The 23,875-nt window shown below is 43.2% G+C and overlaps 1 protein-coding gene across 5 annotated transcripts in view; it reads left to right on the top strand.

The window, feature by feature from the left end:
* Window positions 1-23,875, top strand: part of atp8a1 (ATPase phospholipid transporting 8A1) — a 189,401-nt gene that overhangs the window by 69,526 nt on the left and 96,000 nt on the right. For 2 of the 5 annotated variants that reach the window (XM_021561543.3, XM_021561541.3), the window contains exons 4-11: window positions 3,490-3,588; window positions 11,952-11,997; window positions 16,360-16,400; window positions 19,773-19,846; window positions 21,324-21,393; window positions 21,709-21,836; window positions 22,230-22,341; window positions 22,493-22,658. In XM_021561543.3, coding sequence (XP_021417218.2) covers window positions 3,490-3,588; window positions 11,952-11,997; window positions 16,360-16,400; window positions 19,773-19,846; window positions 21,324-21,393; window positions 21,709-21,836; window positions 22,230-22,341; window positions 22,493-22,658 — 736 coding nt within the window. Of the gene's footprint in view, window positions 1-3,489; window positions 3,589-11,951; window positions 11,998-16,359; window positions 16,401-18,599; window positions 18,674-19,635; window positions 19,752-19,772; window positions 19,847-21,323; window positions 21,394-21,708; window positions 21,837-22,229; window positions 22,342-22,492; window positions 22,659-23,875 lie in introns of those variants that run through there. The other 3 variants (XM_090198605.1, XM_090198604.1, XM_090198606.1) reach the window with 2 other exon arrangements.

Raw genomic sequence — 23,875 nt, 5'->3', positions numbered from 1 at the left:
CCCGTTTGTTCATCATGCTTGGCTGAGAAATCGACCCTAAAATGCTACAACTAAAACGCCAAACTTTTTCCAAACTTTGCTCCATAATATCGACAGAAACACGGCAAACGTTGTTTAGGATCCATCCTCAAGGTGTTTTTAACAAATATATTAGATAATATATCCGTCGAGGCAGTTGGTTTCTCATAAGAAGCGATTGGAAAAATGGCTACCTCAGTATTTTACGCAAGGTTTTCTGCGTGAGACACCATGTGACCACATGCCATATATGGTCCCTTACAGCTATTCTTCAAGGGAAATGCCTAACAAGACGTCACAATGCTGTAGACACCTTGGGGAAAACGTAAGCTCATTCGTAGCTCATTCACAGCCATACAAGGAGTCATTGGCATGAGGCGGTTTCAAAAAATGGGGCACTTCCTGGTTGAATGTTTATCTGGGTTTCGCCTGTAACATCAGTTCTGTGGCACTCACAGACAATATCTTTGCAGTTTTGGAAACGTCAGTGTCTTCTTTCCAAAGCTGTCAATTTTGTGCATAGTCGAGCATCTTTTCGTGACAAAATATCTTGTTTAAAACGAGAAAGTTTTTCATCCAAAAATTAAAATAGCTCCCCCTAAATCCAACTGGTTAAAAAAATTATATTGGGTAGTAAAACTTAACAAAACGACTCCACTATGCAAGTATTCATTTCAATGGAATGTCACTGCAACAACTGTTTCAGAGCACTCTCGTCTGAGTGCCAGAGCGCTGAATAACTGATGAATTTACGAACGCTCAACACCCGTTGAATATGGCCGGTGTCAGTAAACATTGGCAAAAAAGTGTAATTACATTGTTGCCAGGAGCACAGTTAGTCACCAATGCTATGGATAACATGAAAACAGCCAAACCAGCTTTGCTAGGGTGAGTAAAATGGTCAGAGTTTGGGTGGGGGCTAAAGCTTAAGATGATTCTTATGGCATTACACACGATCAGTGTGAACCAGAATGAGCTGTTCAAAGAAAATGGAAACAACACAGGACGTCTTATTTAATGAAAGGGGTTGCAGTCTGCCGTAAGCGTTCATCCATGTATATAGGAAAGAGTCTAGCTACATTTTCAGATATTATAGATTTCTTATTTTGTGCAAGTTAAAGCTTACTGTTAACCATCTAACGTCAGCTAGCTAGCTGACTCGCTAGTTAACGTTACGTTTTTGATCTGTGTGTAGTAATATCTCAGAATTCCATTTCACATTCCTAGTTATAGCCTGATGTTAGCTAGCTAACATTGAACCTATTTGATTCACTTCAGCTAGCTATGACAATCGGTTTGTATTGGTAGTACTCTATGGATTGGGATTATGGTTCATTGTTTAGCTAGCTAGCTACATGTCTAAAAAAAAAAAAAAATAGACCCCAAGTTAAAGCTTACTGTTAGTTAGCTAGCTGACGTTTGCGGCAGTCCGTGACACAGCCTGGGATCGGACCCAGGTCTGTAGTGCCTTAGACCGCTGCACCACTCGGGAAGCCTGAATTGTGTTTTTTTTAACATTTGTTAAAAGTAGAGACAAATAACTAGGAAATGGTATAGCATACACTGCAGTTGAAGAACAAAGGGGAAAGTAATTCTGCTTTGAAAGTTGATAAACTTGTAAACTCACGTTTGAGAAAATGACCCTGGAATGTTTTGGTATACCTACTGGTGAGCTCTTTGTCTACACCCATTCTGCATCGTTTACACCCTCTTAAGCCTTAGCCTCACCCATCTATTTAAGGATTCAAATGTGAGGCCATTTGCTAAACAGAGTGATTGGTTTAGTAAACAACCTAATATTTTAAGACTAAAAGTGGTGAAAGTAGTAGCCTACAATAAGGAAAAACTCCCGGTAAAAATACACTATCTAGTCCAAGAAGCAGTGCTGCTTGGCAGGGTCGTGTTTCAGAGGATGCATGGCTCTAAACGTTAGCATCTCCCAAGTCCGTATGGGAGTTGCAGCGATGGGACAGACTGTAACTACCAATTGGATATCACGAAATTGGGGATAAAAAGTACAACAACAAAAAAACTTTTTTTTTTTTTTTTGCTACAGAAGATTGAGGCGGTCAGTCACAGATCTTGACATTTTGATTGCTAATAATAAGCAAAACAATTTGGGACTAAATCTACAATGGACTAGTGAAACAAATACCAAAATATTGTTTTTGGGTGGAATTTCTTTAATAGTAGCTATGTAAAGTTAAAACAAATGAATTATATTATTCATTATACTGCATGACCGTGTCCTGCAGTCTTTGTAAAAGTGTTCAATGGGCGCCTTGGAGAGACTCACAATAAATCTCCCATTCCCCTTCTATGAATCTTGACTAGCATACCATCCATCTCAACCTAGAAAGAGCCAGTGACACTGTGTGTGCATACAGTATGTCAGCGAGCCCTACCCTTTCATGTCCCAGAACACTGACTGCATCCCAAAGGGCACCCTATTCCCTAGTTAGTGCACTAGTTTACATAAGTATTCAGACCCTTTGCTGAGCTCAGGTGCATCCTGTTTCCACTGATAATCCTTGATGTTTCTACAACTTTGATTGGAGTCCACCTGTTGTAAATTAAATTGATTGGACATGATTTGGAAAGGTACACACCTGTCTATATAAGGTCCCACAATTGACACTGCATGTCAGGACAAAAACTAGGTTGAGGCACAGATCTGGGGAAGGGTACCAAAACATTTCTGCAGTATTGGTCCACAAGGAAACAGTAGCCTCCATCGTTCTTAAATGAAAGAAGTTTGAAACCATCAAGAGTCTTCCTAGAGCTGGCCGCCTGGCCAAACTGAGCAATCGGGGAAGAAGGGCCTTGGTCAGGGATTTGACCAAGAACCCGATGGTCACTCTGACAGAGCTCCAGAGTTCCTCTGTGGAGATGGGAGAACCTTCCAGAAGGACAGCCATCTCTGCAGCACTTCAGGTAGAGTGGCCAGACGAAAGCCACTCCTCCGTAAAAGGCACATGACAGCCTGCTTGGGGTTTGCACTGTACACGGACTGACTGATTGATTAAACGGTGCAACCCCAGTGTCCCCTGGCCTGTCTCCTGTCCCTCTAATGACCCCCTAGTGGGTCGCTTCTGGTGTCCTCTGCTTGACAAACAGCCCTCTGCCAAGCTCAGTGTCAGAAGGTTGTCCCAAAGGGTGTCACCTGGAGCTTCATCAAGTGTGTGTGTGTGTGTGTGTGTGTGTTTGTGTGCAGATATGAGTGATCACCATGGGATGCTCTTGGGGGAGAGAACTTACTTCCAAGAGTGCTGGCTTGGTCAATACTGACTGAACAGGTGCTACACTGTAGCTAGATATTCATGGGATCGCTAGATATTTTTTATTTCAATATCAGCCTGTAGGCACTGGCCAAAAAATAGTGCACTATAAAGGGAATAGGATGCCATTTAGGATGCCTATGTGATTCAGTGATGTTTGATTTTGAACTGGGACGTGTGCTTTTCCTTTTAGCAAATTCCGGATGTGTCGCCCACGGGTCGCTGGACAACTCTGGTGCCGCTCCTCTTCATCCTGGTGGTGGCAGCAGTCAAGGAGTTCATTGAGGATCTGGTGAGGGAACACTACCATCACTGAACACTGGGGAACACTACCAACACTGAACATTGGGGGAACGCTACCAACACTGAACATTGGGGGAACGCTACCAACACTGAACACTGGGGGAACGCTACCAACACTGAACACTGGGGGAACGCTACCAACACTGAACACTGGGGGAACGCTACCAACACTGAACACTGGGGGAACGCTACCAACACTGAACACTGGGGGAACGCTACCAACACTGAACACTGGGGGAACGCTTAACTCAAATTGCCCCTTTGATACCTTAGTCTGACATTAACAGCACCTGTGTGTTTTCAAGGCTTTTAAAGATGCGTTAAAGGTTTTGTATAATTTCAGCCAGTTGTTTTGAAAGTAGCACTCACAAACCAAAACGGGTCCCCGAAAGTTGTGTACATCATCCAATTGGTATGATATGTTATGAATTCCAATTTGTACAAAATTGTTACATATATTGTAAATGCTTAAAATCCCTTTCAATCTCTTTAAGTCTTCTGACCTCAATGGAACCTAAATTAGCCTAAGGCTGAATAAAAATGAATAAAAAATAGGCTAATGGTTAACCGTATTGCCTAAAGCACATAATACATTGTCAAGGAAGAATCTGTTGCATTTGAGCGTTTGTGTGAGACTGGCACACTTCTAGACTTTATCAATAGAAAAAATAATGATTTCAGTATTAGGCAAGATGTTTGCCTGCCTTGATTGAATTGACCATACTCTAACTCAATACGGTAGCCACTGTAAATGGATGAGAGTGAATAGATGTTCAGTTGCACGGTCTGCTTGGTATTGTTGGATTCAGGCCACTTGTCCTTTGAGTGTTCTGTATGGGATTCCTTGAGCATGGGATGGGATTCCTTGATTAACAGATGTTTGAACATTTGGACCAGCATTTAGGCCTGTCTATATTTTGAAGGTTAACACATTTAGCTTCAGTTTCAAATACCAAGCGTCAGAATGTTTATTTTTTTTTTTTTTTTACACATTTCCCAAGACCCATTGCCAATAGTGAATTGAATTCAGTACTGTACCAAGCCAGAGTATGCTGCACTTTTTAGCTGTGCCCCTGCAATGCGATCCTCTCTGCCTAGCCCAGCTCCCAGTGGACTGTAATAGTTATCCTATAACGTTAGCAATGTTGTCGTTATATCTGGCATCTAGTGGTGAAGTGACCAGCGCAGCAATTTACACCCAGGCCTCTCGTGATAAATATTGGAGCAGCAAGGTGATGACTGTCTTTATTAGGATGAAGGTCACCTGCACCACGCCCACCCCCCTGTCCCCTTCCCATCGGCTCCCAATGATTAAACGGCCGACTCAATGATTGACCCGCATGCTTCATAAAACATTCATCATCGATCCATCAGTCACATCTCAGTATCCCCTCATAGCTTTGTTCTGAACTAATCACTATATGAAATAAATAGGCCTGCATTGTATAGGCAACACAAGTGTGTGTGTGTTTGTGTGTGTATTTTAGGAGCCCTGTATACGCTGTGCTTTTGTTATTTCATGCTTGAGCAGATGCAGTGTCTTCGGAAAGTATTCAGACCCCTTAACTTTTTCCACATTTTGTTAGGTTACAGCCTTATTCTAAAATTGATTTATGAGGATTTAAAAAAAATCTACACACTATACCCCATGATGACGAAGCAAAAACTGTTTTTTAGAAATGTTAATTTATTAAAAATTAAAAATGGAAATGGCACATTTTACATAAGTATTCAGACCCTTTACTCAGTACTTTTGTTGAAGCATCTATGGCAGCAATTACAGCCTCAAGTCTTCTTGGGTATGACACTACTAGCTTGGCACCTGTATTTGGGGAGTTTTTCCCATTCTTCTCAAGCTCTTGTCAGGTTGGATGGGGAGTGTGGCTGCACAGCTATTTTCTGGTCTCTCCAGAGATGTTTGATTGGGTTCAAGTCTGGGCTCTGGCAGGGCCACTCAAGGACATTGAGACTTGTCCCGAAGCCACTCCTGTGTTGTCTTGGCTGTGTGCTAGGGTCGTTGTCCTGTTGGAAGGTGAACCTTTGCCCCAGTCTGAGGCCTGAGTGCTCTGGAGCAGGTTTTCATATGTTGTGCTGCAGCCGGACAACGTTGCTGTAGTGCTGCAGCTGGACAAAGTTGCTGTAGTGCTGCAGCTGGACAACGTTGCTGTAGTGCTGCAGCTGGACAACGTTGCTGTAGTGCTGCAGCTGGACAACGTTGCTGTAGTGCTGCAGCTGGACAACGTTGCTGTAGTGCTGCAGCTGGACAACGTTGCTGTAGTGCTGCAGCCGGGCAACGCCGCTGCAGCTGGTGGGTGAGAGCCAGTGCTCCTCCACGTGACATACAGCCACATTCATTAGCCACTCCAGCACATTGCATGGATATTGAATTATATTTAATTCTATTGTATTTCTGAGTGAATGTGAAAAAGCAGGAGTGAGGTGGAGACTATGTGGAGCACATCTAAGGCAACCTGTAATGATGTGCAATTCCTCAAGGGACTCGACAAAGACTGCTGGGCGAGTAGTACGCTTAGTTGCGTTTGGTGCATAACAAAACCTCAGCGGTATAGTTTCCAACTCACAAAGGCATTTGAGTCTTTACTTTTCTTCATGCCTGAATAATGTTGGCTGTCTGATGGAGGGATACTGGTAGGCTACACCTCAGATATTTGAAGGGTATTTAAGTTGCAGCCGGGTAATGTTACTGTAGGGCTGCAGCTGGGTAATGTTACTGTAGGGCTGCAGCCGGGTAATGTTACTGTAGTGTTCACAATCAATCAATCAATCAAATGTATTTATAAAGCCCTTCTTACGTCAGCTGATGTCACAAAGTGCTGTACAGAAACCCAGCCTAAAACACCAAACGGCAAGCAATGCAGGTGTAGAAGTACAGTGGCTAGGAAAAACTCCCTAGAAAGGCCAGAACCTAGGAAGAAACCTAGAGAGGAACATGGCTATGAGGGGTGGCCAGTCCTCTTCTGGCTGTGCCGGGTGGAGATTATGACAGAACATGGCCAAGATGTTCAAATGATCATAGATGATCAGCAGGGTCAAATAATAATAATCACAGTGGTTGTAGAGGGTGCAACAGGTCAGCACCTCAGGTTATGAAAAGCCAACTGATATTTACTCCTATCATTGGGTATCTCTACCGCTCTTGCTGTCTATAGAAAGTTGAAAACAGCAGGTCTGGGACAGGTAGCACGTCCAGGGAACAGGTCAGGGTACCACAGCCGCAGGCAGAACAGTTGAAACTGGAGCAGCAGCATGGCCACGTGGACTGGGGACAGCAAGGAGTCATTGGCAGCGATTTGGCAGCGATTACAGCCTTGAGTCTTCTTGGGTATGACTACAAGCTTGGCACACCTGTATTTGGGGAGTTTCTCCCATTCTTCTCTGAAGATCCTCTCAAGCTCTGTCAGGTTGGATGGAGAGCGTCGCTGCACAGCTATTTTCAAATCTCTCCAGAAATGTTTGTTTGGGTTCTGGCTGGGCCACTCAAGGACATTTAGAGTCTTGTCCCGAAGCCACTCCTGCGTTGTCTTGGCTGTGTGGTCACGGTTGTTGTCCTGTTGGAAGGTGAACCTTTGCCTGAGCGCTCTGGAACAGGTTTTCATCAAGGATCTCTCTCTACTGTGCTCTGTTCATCTTTCCCTCAATCCTGACTAGTCTCCCAGTCCCTGTCGCTGAAAAACATCCCCACAGCATGATGCTGCCACCACCATGCTTCACCGTATGTGCCTTTCACTGAGGAGTGGCTTTCGTCTGGCCAGTATACCATTAAGGCCTTTATTGGTGGAGAGCTGCAGAGATGATAGTCCTTCTGGAAGGTTCCTCCAACTCCACAGAGGAACTCTAGAGCTCTGTCAGAATGACCATTGAGTCTTGGAGAAGTCCCTGACCAAGGCCCTTCTCCCCCGATTGCTTAGTTTGGCCAGGTGGCCAGCTCTAGGAAGATTTTTGGTAGTTCCAAACCTCTTCCATTTAAGAATGATGGAGGCCACTGTGTTCTTGTGGACATCCAATGCTGCAGACATGTTTTGGTACCCTTCCTCAGCTCTGTGCCTCAACACAATCCTGTCTCGGAGCTCCACGGACAATTCCTTTGACCTCACCACTTGTTTTTTTCTCTGACATGCAATGTTAACTGTGGGACCTTATAGACAAGTGTGTGCTTTTCCAAATCATGTCCAATCAATTGGATTTACCACAGTTGGACTCCAAGTTGTAGACACATCAAGGATGATCAGTGGAAAAAACCTGAGCTCAATTTCAAGTGTCATAGCAAATGGTCTGAATACTTTTTAGGTAAATTGGGTATCGCTGTTTTATTTTTTTATACATTATCAAAAATGTCTAAACTTGTTTACACTTTGTCATTATGGGGTATTGTGTGTGGTTTTGATATGTAAAAAAAAATATTGAATACATTTGAGAGGAACTCTGGAGGTGTCTGAGTACTTTTCAATGCACTGTAAATACATGGGTAGATAGATGAATACAATTCTAGCCAAACATGCAAATATTCATTAATCAGACCTTTACTATGACTTAATCAAGAAGCAGGCTGTATGATATTTAGCCTACATCATAAATCATCTGTATCTGCAGCAGATTGGCTCCTACAGAACTGAACTGACCACCTGCTGTGATTCTCTGCATCTTAGCACGCACACACACTCATTCATGCTACACAGACATCACAACTGTTCTCTCAGACTCTTATGATTGCTAAATACTGTGCAGTTTAAACACCCCCTTCCCCAAAACACATGTACAGTTGAAGTCGAAAGTTTGAATACACTTAGGTTGGAGTCATTAAAACTCGTTTTTCAACCACTTCACAAAGTTCTTGTTAACAAACTACAGTTTTGGGAAGTCGGTTAGGACCATCTACTTTGCATGACACAAGTCATGTTTCCAACAATTGTTTACAGACAGATTATTTCACTTATAATTCACTGTATCACAATCCCAGTGGGTCAGAAGTTTACATCCACTAAGTTGACTGTGCCTTTAAACAGCTTGGAAAATTCTAGAAAATGATGTCATGGCTCTAGAAGCTTCTGATAGGCTAATTTAAATCATTTGAGTCAATTGGAGGTGTACCTGTGGATGTATTTCAAGGCCTACCTTCAAACTCGGTGCCTCTTTGCTTGACATCATTGGAAAATCAAAAGAAATCAGCCAAGACCTCAGAAAAAAGATTATAGACCTCGAGTCTGGTTCATCCTTGGGATTTCCAAACTCCTGAGGGTAACACGTTCATCTGTACAAACACAATGGGACCACGCAACCGTCATACCACTCAGGAAGGAGACGTGTTCTGTCTCCTAGAGATGAATGTACTTTGGTGCGAAAAGTGCCAATCAATCCCAGAACAGCAGCAAAGGACCTTGTGAAGATGCTGGAGGAAACAGTAAAACGAGTCCTTTATCGACATCACCTAAAAGGCCGCTCAGCAAGGAAGAAGCCACTGCTCCAAAACCGCCATTTAAAAAAAGCCAGACTAAGGTTTGCAACTGCACATGGGGACAAAGATCGTACTTTTTTGAGAAATGTCTTCTGATCTGATGAAACAAAAATAAAACTGCTTGGCCATAATGACCATTTATGTTTGGAGGAGAAAGGGGGAGGCTTGAAAGCTGACGAACGCAATCCTAACCGTGAAGCACGGGGGTGGCAGCCTCATGTTGTGGGGGTGCTTTGCTGCTGGAGGGACTGGGTGCACTTCACAAAATACAATGCTCAAAAAAATAAAGGGAACACTAAAATAACACATCCTAGATCTGAATGAATGAAATATTCTTATTAAATACTTTTTTCTTTACATAGTTGAATGTGCTGACAACAATCACACAAAAATTATCAATGGAAATCAAATTTATCAACCCATGGAGGTCTGGATTTGGAGTCACACTCAAAATTAAAGTGGAAAACCACACTACAGGCTGATCCAACTTTGATGTAATGTCCTTAAAACAAGTCAAAATGAAGCTCAGTAGTGTGTGTGTGGCCTCCATGTGCATGTATGACCTCCCTACAACGCCTGGGCATGCTCCTGATGAGGTGGCGGAATGTCTCCTGAGGGATCTCCTCCCAGACCTGGACTAAAGCATCCGCCAAATCCTGGACAGTCTGTGGTGCAACGTGGTGTTGGTGGATGGAGCGAGACATGATGTCCCAGATGTGCTCAATTGGATTCAGGTCTGGGGAACGGGCGGGCCAGTCCATAGCATCAATGCCTTCCTCTTGCAGGAACTGCTGACACACTCCAGCCACATGAGGTCTAGTATTGTCTTGCATTAGGAGGAACCCAGGGCCAACCGCACCAGCATATGGTCTCACAAGGGGTCTGAGGATCTCATCTCGGTACCTAATGGCAGTCAGGCTACCTCTGGCGAGTACATGGAGGGCTGTGCGGCCCCCCAAAGAAATGCCACCCCACACCATGACTGACTCACCGCCAAACTGGTCATGCTGGAGGATGTTGCAGGCAGCAGAACGTTCTCCATGGCGTCTCCAGACTGTCATGTCTGTCACATGTGCACAGTGTGAACCTGCTTTCATCTGTGAAGAGCACAGGGCGCCAGTGGCGAATTTGCCAATCTTGGTGTTCTCTGGCAAATGCCAAAAGTCCTGTGGACGTCGGGCCCTCATACCACCCTCATGGAGTCTGTTTCTGACCGTTTGAGCAGACACATGCACATTTGTGGCCTGCTGGAGGTCATTTTGCAGGGCTCTGGCAGTGCTCCTCCTGCTCCTCCTTGCACAAAGGCGGATGTAGCGGTCCTGCTGCTGGGTTGTTGCCCTCCTACGGCCTCCTCCACGTCTCCTGATGTACTGGCCTGTCTCCTGGTAGCGCCTCCATGCTCTGGACACTACGCTGACAGACACAGCAAACCTTCTTGCCACAACTCGCATTGATGTGCCATCCTGGATGAGCTGCACTACCTGAGCCACTTGTGCGTGTGTTGTAGACTCCGTCTCATGCTACCACTAGAGTGAAAGCACCGGCAGCATTCAAAGTGACCAAAACATCAGCCAGGAAGCATAGGAACTGAGAAGTGGTCTGTGGTCACCACCTGCAGAACCACTCCTTTTTTGGGGGTGTCTTGCTAATTGCTATAATTTCCACCTGTTGTCTATTCCATTTGCACAACAGCATGTGAAATGTATTGTCAATCAGTGTTGCTTCCTAAGTGGACAGTTTGATTTCACAGAAGTGTGATTGACTTGGAGTTACATTGTGTTGTTTAAGTGTTCCCTTTATTTTTTAAGCAGTGTAGATGGCATCATGAGGAAAAATAGTGGATATTGAAGCAACATATCAAGACATCAGTCAGGAAGTTAAAGCTTGGTCGCAATTGGTCTTCCAAATGCACAATGACCCCAAGTATACTTTCAAAGTTGTGGCAAAATGGCTTTAGGACAGCAAAGTCAAGGTATTGGAGTGGCATTGCCCTGACCTCAATCCTATAGAAAAGTTGTAGGCAGGACTGAAAAAGCGTGTGCGAGCAAGTAGGCCTGCAAACCTGACTCAGTTACACCAGCTCTGTTAGGAGGAATGGGCCAAAATTCACCCAATGTATTGTGGGAAGCTTGTGGAAGGATACCTGGAACATTAGAGTTACACTCAATTAGCATTGCATTTAAATTGTTTATGTAAACTTCTGACCCACTGGGAATGTGATGAAATAAATAAAAGCTTAAATAAATAATTTTCTCTGCTCTTATTATAATATTATTATAATTATATAGTATAGTTATATAATTATATTATAACATTTCACATTCTTAAAATAAAGTGGTGATCCTAACTGACCTGAAACAGGGAATTTTTACCTGGATTAAATGTCAGGAATTGTGAAAAACTGAGTTTAAATGTACATGGCTAAGGTGTATGTAAACTTCCGACTTCAACTGTAATTATTGGACTATAAATTGTGCCTTCCTGTGTTTTACTTACTGCAAAATTTGTATTCAATTTGACTCAGCCATTTTCTTTGTTCATATTATTATCTTTTATTATTTCTCATTGTTGTTGCATTGTCCAGAAGGAGCCTGTGAGTAAGCATTTAGTTGGAAGGTGTATACCATGTACGACTAATACAACTTTAAACTTTATGGGGCATCAGACTCCGGGTTGTTTCCCTATTAGAGTTAGATTATAGGAATATGTTGTAATCCGCCACAATATATAGTTTCAGTCCAAAATGGCACCCTATTCCCCATGTAGTCCACCACTTCTTCAATGCAGTCATCATTACCTTGACTGTATTGCTAGTGTATTGTCTCAATGGCTTAACTTTCTGTCTTGACTAAACAGGTTTCTTTTGTCTTCTTTTGCAGAAACGTCACAACGCTGACAGTGTTGTCAACAAGAAGGAATGTCAAGGTACGGCCCAATTCTTTCTGTCTTCGTTGTTGTAATCCTAGATTGATTGATGTTTTATTGCCCTTCAAGTGGTAATTATTTTCATAGCTCACTAAGGTCACAAGTTGCACATATATGCATATATACACACATATACACACACACACACACACACACTACCGTTCAAAAGTTTGGGGTCACTTAGAAATGTCCTTGTTTTCATGAAAACATACATGAAATGAGTTGCAAAATGAATAGGAAATATAGTCAAGATGTTGACAAGGTTATAAGTAATGATTTTGAATTGAAATAATTGTGTCCTTCAAACTTTGCTTTTGTCAAAGAGTCCTCCATTTGCAGCAATTACAGCCTTGCGGACCTTTGGCATTCTAGTTGTTCATCTGAAGAGATTTCACCCCATGCTTCCTGAAACACCTCCCATAAATCAGATTGGCTTGAGATCAATGGGGTTGAGATCCGGTGACTGTGCTGGCCACTCTCAAATCAAATCAAAGTTTATTTGTCACGTGTGCCGAATACAGTGAAATGCTTACTTACAGACTCTAACCAATAGTGCAAAAAAGGTGTTAGGTGAACAATGGGTAAGTAATGAAATAAAAAGACAGGCTATATACAGTAGCGAGGCTATAAAAGTAGCAAGGCTACATACAGACATTGGTTAGTCAGGCTGATTGAGGTAGTATGTACATGTAGATATGGTTAAAGTGACTATGCATATATCATGAACAGAGAGTGGCAGTAGCGTAAAAGAGGGAATGGTGGGTGGCGGGACACAATGCAGATAGCCCGGTTAGCCAATGTGCGGGAGCACTGGTTGGTCGGCCCAATTGAGGTAGTATAGTTAAAGTGACTATGCATATATGACAAACAGAGAGTAGCATCAGCATAAAATAGGGGTTGGGAGGGGGGGGGCACACAATGCAAATAGTCCGGGTAGCAATTTGATTAACTGTTCAGGAGTCTTATAGCTTGGGGGTAAAAACTGTTGAGAACCCTTTTTGTCCTAGACTTGGCACTCCGGTACCGCTTGCCATGCGGGTGGCTGGGGTCTTTGACAATTTTTAGGGCCTTCCTCTGACACCGCCTGGTGTAGAGGACCTGGATGCCAGGCAGCTTAACCCCAGTGATGTTCTGGGCCATACGCTCTACCCTCTGTAGTGCCTTGTAGTCAGAGGCTGAGCAATTGCCGTACCAGGCAGTGATGCAACCTGCTCTCGATGTAGCAGTTGTAGAACCTTTTGAGCATCTCAGGACCCATGCCAAGTCTTTTTAGTTTCCTGAGGGGGAATAGGCTTTGTCGTGCCCTTTTCAAGACTGTCTTGGTGTGTTTGGACCATTCTAGTTTGTTGTTGATGTGGACACCAAGGAACTTGAAGCTCTCAACCTGCTCCATTACAGCCTGTCGATGAGAATGGGGGCGTGCTCGGTCCTCCCTTTTCCTGTAGTCTACAATCATCTCATTTGGCGCTGTGCTTTGGGCCATTGTTCTGTTGTAGGAGGAAATTTCCTTCAATTAAGCACCCTACACAGGGTATGGCCTGGGGTTGCAAAATGGAATGATAGCCTTCCTTCAAGATCCTTTTTACCCTGTACAAATCTCCCACTTTGCCACCACCAATGCACCACCAGGCCATCACATTTCCTCCACCATGCTTGACAGATGGCGTCAATCATTCCGCCAGCATCTTAATTTTTTCTGCGTCTCAGAAATGTTGTTCTTTGTGATCCGAACCCCTCAAACTTAGACTTGTCTGTCTGTAGCAATTTTTTCCAATCTTTCTCTGTCCAGTGTCTGTGTTCTTTTGCCCATCTTAATATTTTAATTTTATTGGCCAGTCTGAGAGATGACTTTTTCTTTGCAACTCTGCCTAGACAGCCAGCAAACCTGAATTGCCTCTCCACGGTTGACATTGACTGGTGTTTTGCAGGTACTATTTATTGAAGCTGCCAGTTGTGGACTTGTGAGGTGTCTGTTTCTCAAACTAAACACTCTAATGTACTTGTCCTCTTGTTCAGTTGTATACCGGGGCCTCCCACTCCTCTTTCTATTCTGTATAGAGCCAGTTTGCGCTGTTCTGTGAAGGAACAGCGTTGTACCAGATCTCCAGTTTCTTGGCAATTTCTCGCATGGAATAGCCTTAATTTCTCAGAACAAGAATAGACTGACAAGTTTCAGAAGAAAGTTCTTTGTTCCTGGCCATTTTGAGCCTGTAATCGAACCCACAAACGCTGATGCTCTAGATACTCAACTAGTCTAAAGAAGGCAAGTTTTATTGCTTCTTTAATCAGTATAACAGTTTTCAGCTGTGCTAACATACAGTGGGGCAAAAAAAGTATTTAGTCAGCCACCAATTGTGCATGTTCTCCCACTTAAAAATATGAGAGAGGCCTGTAATTTTCATCATAGGTACACTTCAACTATGACAGACAAAATTAGGAAAAAAATCCATAAAATCACATTGTAGGATTTTTTTTGAATTTATTTGCAAATTATGGTGGAAAATAAGTATTTGGTCACCTACAAACAAGCAAGATTTCTGGCTCTCACAGACCTGTAACTTCTTTTTTAGAGGCTCCTCTGTCCTCCACTCGTTACCTGTATTAATGGCACCTGTTTGAACTTGTTATCAGTATAAAAGACACCTGTCCACAACCTCAAACAGTCACACTCCAAACTCCACTATGGCCAAGACCAAAGAGCTGTCAAAGGACACCAGAAACACAATTTTAGACCTGCACCAGGCTGGGAAGACTGCATCTGCATTAGGTAAGCAGCTTGGTTTGAAGAAATCAACGGTGGGAGCAATTATTAGGAAATGGAAGACATACAAGACCACTGATAATCTCCCTCGATCTGGGGCTCCACGCAAGATCTCACCCCGTGGGGTCAAAATGATCACAAGAACGGTGAGCAAAAATCCCAGAACCACACGGGGGGACCTAGTGAATGACCTGCAGAGAGCTGGGACCAAAGTAACAAAGCCTACCATCAGTAACACACTACGCCGCCAGGGACTGAAATCCTGCAGTGCCAGACGTGTCCCCCTGCTTAAGCCAGTACATGTCCAGGCCCGTCTGAAGTTTGCTAGAGAGCATTTGGATGATCCAGAAGAAGATTGGGAGAATGTCATATGGTCAGATGAAACCAAAATATAACTTTTTGGTAAAAACTCAACTCGTCGTGTTTGGAGGACGAAGAATGCTGAGTTGCATCCAAAGAACACCATACCTACTGTGAAGCATGGGGGTGGAAACATCATGCTTTGGGGCTGTTTTTCTGCAAAGGGACCAGGACAACTGATCCGTGTAAAGGAAAGAATGAATGGGGCCATGTATTGTGAGATTTTGAGTGAAAACCTCCTTCCATCAGCAAGGGCATTGATCTTTCAGCATGACAATAATCCCAAACACACCGCCCGGGCAACGAAGGAGTGGCTTCGTAAGAAGCATTTCAAGGTCCTGGAGTGGCCTAGCCAGTCTCCAGATCTCAACCCCATAGAAAATCTTTGGATGGAGTTGAAAGTCCGTGTTGCCCAGCAACAGCCCCAAAACATCACTGCTCTAGAGGAGATCTGCATGGAGGAATGGGCCAAAATGCCAGCAACAGTGTGTGAAATCCTTGTGAAGAATTACAGAAAACGTTTGACCTCTGTCATTGGCAACAAAGGGTATATAACAAAGTATTGATAAACTTTTGTTATTGACCAAATACTTATTTTCCACCATCATTTGCAAATAAATTCATTAAAAATCCTCCAATGTGATTTTTCTGGATTTTTTTCCCTCATTTTGTCTGTCATAGTTGAAGTGTACCTATGATGAAAATTACAGGCCTCATTTTTTTAAGTCGGAGAACTTGCACAATTGGTGACTGACTAACTACTTTTTTGCCCCACTGTAATTGCAAAATGGTTTTCTAATAATCAAATAGCCTTTTTAAAAAGATTAACTTGGATTAGCTAACACAATGTGCCCCTGGAACACAGGAGTGATGGTTGCTGATAATGGGCCTAATAATAATAATAATATTCCATTAAAAAATCAGCCGTTTCCAGCTCAATAGTCATTTACAACATTAACAATGTCTTCACTGTATTTCTGATCAATTTGGTGTTATTTTAATGGACCAAAAATTGTATTTTCTTTCAAAATCAAGGACATTTCTAAGTGAACCCAAACTTTTGAACGTGTGTGTGAGTACATTGTGTATTTCTTTGTTGTCGAAAGATGAGACATAATATATGGCTCGGTATGCATTGTGTAACACTGTGCCTTTCAAGTAGGCTAAACAAAGCATGGTGGTGGTGATTTATCTTGCCTGTCACAACACTTCTCTTACCTTTTTGTCTCTGCTCTTTAAAGTGCTGAGGAATGGTGCCTGGGAGATCGTGCACTGGGCCAAGGTACATTACCAGACTACTTCCTTTTAGCTTAAATGGAAAGTTCTGTATTTTGCAATTCAGTGTAAGATTGTTCCGCACTCTGAAAGTAGTCTATGCACCAGGAGAGACAGTAGGGTAATCCATGGATCGGTTTTATTTGAACCGCCACTACAAACTTCTGCTAACTTTAGCCACAGGTAGTTGATTATCAATGGGAGTGATGGCGGCAACCATGCAAATAAGTAAAGTAATGGACAAATAACCTTTTTAAGGATGCTGGGATCATCTAACATTAATTTGTAAAATACGGAACTTCCCCTTTAACCAACGGCATCAGGCAGGGGTGTGATATTATTCTAGGAGAGATATTCATAGACAGCTACTGACATCCCACAAGAACTGGAACAAACAACAGATGTTGATGAGGATGTGTCCACAATAGTCTCTTCCTATCCAATCTTTCTATATTAAGTACACACACGCACACGCACACGCACACACACACACCAACACCTCCTGTTTGCCATCCGGCCCCTTTCGTCAGCCTGGTCAGTTACTGGCCTGGTCAGTAACTAATCCACTGCTTCCATGTGGACCGACAGCGATAAGAAGAGAAGGAATGCTATGCCCGAGAACATAACAGACATGGAGAGAGAGAGTAGCTTTTAGTCCAGTGATCATAAAACACCCCAGTTAATTACCTTATCAGAAATGGTCCACCCACAACAATCAGGTGAAAAGGAAAAAAGGTAAGGAAGCGTGATATTAATAGCCTGGCCGTTAAATAGAAGGCACACGCAACTGGTTTCTCCTTACTATAGCTCTGCTGGGGGGCGAGAGGAGAAAACATTAAGAAAATATTCACCATTGCCTCTGGTTCTGGAGAATGCATGGTTTTAGTGGCCCGGTAAATATATTGTCATTTCAAACCGGTAGATGTTTGTTTTTTTACCATTCCTGTGAGAAATTTCCTCAGAAATTGGGGAAGCAAAACACTTAATGATGAACCCCAGAGGATACAGAACAAGGTGAATTACTGATCTAGATATTATATTAATGCTTATGGGAAGATCTCATTTGGACATTTTGGGCAGAAACAAGGATTTTGCTGGGGTATGAAATATAGATGCACGTCTTTGCCCTGTAACTTTTATTTTTCCTCACAGGAAAAAAACTATGTAATCTACTTGAAGTGGCAGTGGAACACAAGATATTTAGGGTCGTTTCATTAGGGCACGCTAACACTGTAACAGAAAATGAAAACAAGTCTAGGTTGTCCCTTCCTGTTTAATGACACTTTCTTCCGTTTAGGCGCCTAATAAACATGACGCAGGTTTTCTGCCTGGTTGACCAACCCTGGAAAGACGACTGGCTTATTTTTCCCCTGTTTTATAATTTCTATTATTTCACTACGATTGTTTACTTCTCATTTTTCCCATGATGATCATTTCCATGACTTCCCAGGCAGTGGTCTCTATCTTTCAGTAACCAGTGTGTTTCTTCCAGGCAGTGGTCTCTATCCATCAGTAACCAGTGTGTTTCTTCCAGGCAGTGGTCTCCATCCATCAGTAACCAGTGTGTTTCTTCCAGGCAGTGGTCTCTATCCATCAGTAACCAGTGTGTTTCTTCCAGGCAGTGGTCTCCATCCATCAGTAACCAGTGTGTTTCTTCCAGGCAGTGGTCTCGATCCATCAGTAACCAGTGTGTTTCTTCCAGGCAGTGGTCTCGATCCATCAGTAACCAGTGTGTTTCTTCCAGGCAGTGGTCTCTATCCATCAGTAACCAGTGTGTTTCTTCCAGGCAGTGGTCTCCATCCATCAGTAACCAGTGTGTTTCTTCCAGGCAGTGGTCTCCATCCATCAGTAACCAGTGTGTTTCTTCCAGGCAGTGGTCTCCATCCATCAGTAGCCAGTGTGTTTCTTCCAGGCAATGGTCTCCATCCATCAGTAACCAGTGTGTTTCTTCCAGGCAGTGGTCTCCATCCATCAGTAACCAGTGTGTTTCTTCCAGGCAGTGGTCTCCATCCATCAGTAACCAGTGTGTTTCTTCCAGGCAGTGGTCTCCATCCATCAGTAACCAGTGTGTTTCTTCCAGGCAGTGGTCTCTATCCATCAGTAACCAGTGTGTTTCTTCCAGGCAGTGGTCTCCATCCATCAGTAACCAGTGTGTTTCTTCCAGGCAATGGTCTCGATCCATCAGTAACCAGTGTGTTTCTTCCAGGCAGTGGTGGGAGATATAATTCGAGTAGGATGCTCAGATTACGTACCTGCGGACTCTATCCTCCTGTCATCCAGGTAGAAGTCTGTGGGTTCACCTACCTGTTCCTGCCAGACCCTGAGGACATCTCCTCCTCTGTTCTCTCTCTCCCTCCCTCCCTCTCTCTGTCAGCTCACACAAGGAAGTGGTGATTGATTCCAAATAAGAGCAGACATTTTAAGTGCCTCGATTAAAAACATTGGCCTACTATCAAAGCAGGTTAAGTGCCAGCTACATTTTCAATGTTGTGAAGATCCAGATCTGCTGCTACTGCTATTGAAAATAGTTTTAAAGACTGAGAAACAGTATTGCATTGTGGGAATCATCACTTCCTTCTAACATGTCGTCACATCCTTTCCTCCTTCACCTTTTCAAACTTCATTTGGACCAGGTCTTACTTTGGGCCCTGCCTCGGTTTACTGTCTGATTATGTCCTTTCTGACCTATTACCCATACTTTGAAAAAGCTGAAACAATGCAACAGACCTACACGCTGTACTGTATCCAGATGGCACAGGCCTACACGCTGTACTGTATCCAGATGGCACAGGCCTACACGCTGTACTGTATCCAGATGGCACAGGCCTACACGCTGTACTGAATCCAGATGGCACAGACCTACACGCTGTGCTGAATCCAGATGGCACAGGCCCACACGCTGTGCTGAATCCAGATGGCACAGGCCTACACGCTGTGCTGAATGCAGATGGCACAGGCCTACACGCTGTGCTGAATGCAGATGGCACACTGTTTTGTCTGTTTGCACAGCAGCGATTTATTTGCACGTTATCCAGACCTCATCTAAAATATCATTAAATTGTAATTTCTCTCGCCCTATGATTTATATTGAGTAAATTTGGTTATTGTATTTGTATAGTACTGTATATGACGATCCTAAATGACTTGATATAGTCCAAAATGACATTTGAAACCAGTTTATACCAAACCCTCTGGACGTGCAAGGGTTACACTGTCCTTATTATTCCATCAAATTAAACCATTCTCTTTCCCCTCCCTTGTTTTGGTGTTTGTTTGTACTCTACCTCTCACCCTCCTCCCCTTCTTCTCTCCCTAATGTCCTTCTCCTGGATGCCCCTGCTCTCGCTGGCCCCTCCTGGTGCGTGCTGGGTACTATCAGGTGGGCGTTGGGGAGGTAGTGAAAGCGGCCAATGGGGATCACCTCCCGGCCGACCTTGTCATTCTGTCTTCCAGGTCAGGAACCGAACCACACTGCCGAGCATGAGGGTGGGAGTGTGGCGGTGGGAGCATGGGAAGAGGGGCATAGCATACAAGTCAACTACAACTCAGGATGTTTTGTCTTGCACTGCCAACATTAATGATAAATATTGGATTTAACATTCTAAGGCAGGAAGGTAAAGCTCTGGTTATGTTGATAAAGCCAGAGATTAAGGTGAATAGGTCAGTGAACACATTGTTCCTATCTAGGCACAGTCAGATGCCTTAACAAGAAATGTTTTTATGGCTTGAAAATATAGTGAGACAATACATAAATTATTGAATTGCTCTTTAAGACCTGTAACCAAACTGTTAAGCAAACATGGAAAGTGTTTCAGTTAGTTTTCTTAGTGTAGCACCACAGAAAAGCTTGCTTTAGTTTGAGACAAGAGCATAAGTTTGTGTGTGAACTGTGAATGGGTTTCCATGTTCCTAACTGTGCATGGCTAAAAAAAATCAGCCTTAAAACATGGCATGCTGGGACCATAGAAATAGTGACATTTCTATGACTGACATGACAACATTTTAATTAATCTTGGCATATTTGTTTATATTTTTATTTAACTAGACAAGTCAGTTAAGAACAAATTCTTATTTACAATGACGTCCTACCCCGGCCAAACCCTAACCCGGACTACGCTGTGATACAGCCTGGAATTGAACCAGGCATAATGGCATATTGTAACGTGCTTACAACAATGTATCTACAATAATCAAGTAGATATTTGGAATATTTGATTAATACTAAATATTCATGAATACTCCAACAGTGTTGTTGATGCACTGGTCCCATCTTGTCAACAGGATATTTGAAGCATGACTGACTGGTTTTAGAACATTCCTGCAGAGCAATTGTCTGTCGTCAGGAATCCAAAGCCCTTATTGATCAACCAATGACTCAAAACAGCTGAAACTACAACCTCATTGATTGAGATTAGGGTTTGAGTGGGACAAAACCCTTTTGGATTTTCTCCTTCTTCCCCTGTTTTTTGGATGGGCTCTTGTCATGCATCTATCACTGTATTAAAAGAGTGGCTAACCAGTGACCCTGCCTGGTCCGGTGTGCTCTGTAACTCTGTCCCTGTGTCTGTCAGAGCCCCAGTTGTTCTACTGTGGTTCTAGTGCTTGCTCGGCATGCCTGCTTACTTTCTCTGTCTTTGAAAGTTGACTGAGTTCAAGGACAGCTGCAAACAAAGATGTTAGCCTTGCCTGTGCCGCTTTTCCAGGACTTGGGACTGTCATAAAATGTTTGACTGTATTAGTTCAAAACAACTTGGTATCAGAAAACTTTGCAGTCTTTGTTTGTTTGAGTCCCACCTCCCTATTTCTTTCAAACATCATCATTAAATAGATTAATGAGTGTTTTCATTATTATATATAATTAACTTTTATCTTAAGTTCTCCAGGTCCGATGTTCAATTTGATGCTTTTTTGCGTCCCCTTTTTAAACAAGTGAGCCCCAAGGCATGTGCTACATTGAGACGTCAAACTTGGATGGAGAAACAAACCTCAAAATCCGACAGGTGATTATTTCTCTCTCCTATATTTTCGTTTACTCCATCTCCTGGGAAATAGGCAACTTAGAAGTATTGAACTGAAACTCAGCCAGGGATGACTTTTGGTCAGCCTTCCAGGAGTTTCCCCAGATAAGATGTTCTGATATTTTTTCTGATATTTCAGAAACCACATTAACCAATTTTAGCTCAGTCCATTATGAAAGTGAAGTGTTTTCTCAATATAGGCTATCCCCTTTTATTGACTTAATTGAAATATAATTGGAATGTGTGTGTGTGTGTGTGTGTGTGTGTGTGTGTGTGTGTGTGTGTTTGCACACAAAGGGACTACAAATCACCTCGGAGATCAAGGACATTGACAGCCTGATGCGTCTCTCTGGGCGCATGGAGTGCGAGAGCCCCAACCGCCATCTCTATGAGTTTGTGGGGAACATCCGTCTGGACGGACACAGGTGGGACACAACACACCGCTCTTCCCTTTTCAACCAGCTAGCTGCTTTTCCAGCACAGTGAATTGTGTGGGTTTGTGGCTAATTTAATGTTTCTATGAAGTGAAGAGAAGATTAGAAGCACCTGCTTATTGTTTGTTTGGGGGGCTTTGCCAATCCATAGTAATAAAGAACATGGTGTCAGTCATCTGAAATACAGACTTGCATCTTAATCCTGAGGTAGAACAAAGTCCCTGAAAACTGGAAGATGTGAGGACTTCTGTTCCCTCCGTACTCAGTGACAGTATCACTATAGCAGTAAAAGTTCTACGTTGGATTTAAGTTCCATAATTTCACAAGCTCCTCCACACTACGCCTATGCTGGAGACTCATGGACACTTCTGTTTGTGACTCCAGCACCATGCCTCTGGGTCCGGACCAGATTCTGCTGCGAGGTGCCCAGCTGAGGAACACCCAGTGGGTCCATGGCGTCGTGGTCTACACTGGACACGACACCAAGCTCATGCAGGTGAAGCCCTCTGCTGGTCCACATGTACATTTGTCATTTAGAGGACATTCTTATCCAGAGCCACTTAGGTTTGTAAGAAACCCACATGTCAGTCATTTTTGGGGGGGTTTTGTATTATAACTTCTATTATGTCGGTTACTTTTTTGTCCAGAATTCCACACGGCCGCCTCTGAAGCTGTCCAATGTGGAGCGCATCACAAACTTCCAGATTCTACTGCTGTTCGGCTGTCTACTGGCCATCTCTCTGGTTTGTTCAATCGGACAGACCATCTGGAAGTACCAGTACGGCAATGCAGCCTGGTACATGGACTTGAACTGTAAGAGCACCAACGCAAGATATAGTCCACATATTGTGTCTGCTTTTTGAGTTATGTTTTGTTGATGTCGCTGTGTCATTGTTTCTTTTACTTTGCCTCTGTTAAAGTATGTATTTGCAACACAAGTCAAATATGTGGCGATGGGGATTGATGGTATTCCCATGTAAACATAACTGATTGTGACATGCATAGACGTGATGTGAATGAAAGGAATGGTTGAATATCAGTGCGCTGCTGTACATTTTGGTTAATTTCTAATGTTCTGTTTTGGTTCTTTGTTTTTCTTTGTTGTTTTTTAACAGCTCCAGGTAACAACCATTTAAAAGCCTTGGCCAATCCGTGAATGACCCTTCCATACTAACACCCTAACTGAAGCTCTGCCTATGCTAAGCCCCCACTATATGGTTGTCGTATTTTGTAAGGGCCCTCTTGCCATGGACAGCACAGGCCAGGGATCCGACGCTAGGTTTACCCCTCCAGCTCTTATGCTCTACTCTTTAGTTCCTTTTAGTGCCTGATCCACACAGTGTTTCCCCCTTTCTCCTCCATTTGTGTGTGATGCATTAAACTCTTTGCAAACCTTGGCCTCAGATCCAGACCCCCCTTTTTTGTGCCTTTTTTACCACAAATGGACCATGAGTCAAGAAACTTCACTTCTGCTTCACTTTTGTCCTGTGAGAGCAAGAGATAAGATTGCGCTCAGGAAGCTCTTGGTAGGCAGGATTATTCTACGTGTAGCTGAACATAGATGCTGCAGTACAACCCAGAGGTTACCGGTGACATTTTCTAAATGCCTCCCTCCCTCTTTCTCTCCCTCCCTCTGATGCCAGTGTTTATTCTTTATAAAGCAATACAGAGAGCGAAGGAGTGATTCAAAACCTATTTCAGCACAAGAGAGATTTTAACATCCACTCTTGAGACATGTTTTTCAATTAAAGCCGGTGTTAGACTAACTACTATTGAAAGAATAAAAGCGACAGGTAATAGAACCTTACAGCCTCAGTAGTAGAATGAAGGTTAGATCACCTCTGTGGCTACTTGAAAAGTGCTTTAGTATTTTTTTTCCCCCATTGCTAAAGATGGCCTTCTTTTCCAATGAGTCTGTGAGCCTCGTTTTGCAAACTGATTAACGTCTCACTACAGCCATTACTCTATATTCAACTAGGCCTGTGTTAGGAGAGGTTGTCAATTTCATGCTTGTTTTATGACCTACTCTC

This window comes from Oncorhynchus mykiss, chromosome 14 (genome assembly GCF_057628025.1).
Source record: "Oncorhynchus mykiss isolate SJ-2025 chromosome 14, ASM5762802v1, whole genome shotgun sequence".
Classification (NCBI taxonomy): Eukaryota; Metazoa; Chordata; class Actinopteri; order Salmoniformes; family Salmonidae; genus Oncorhynchus; species Oncorhynchus mykiss.
The sequence above is the reverse complement of the archived record's forward strand: the minus strand, read 5'-3'. Positions and strand labels throughout refer to the sequence as shown.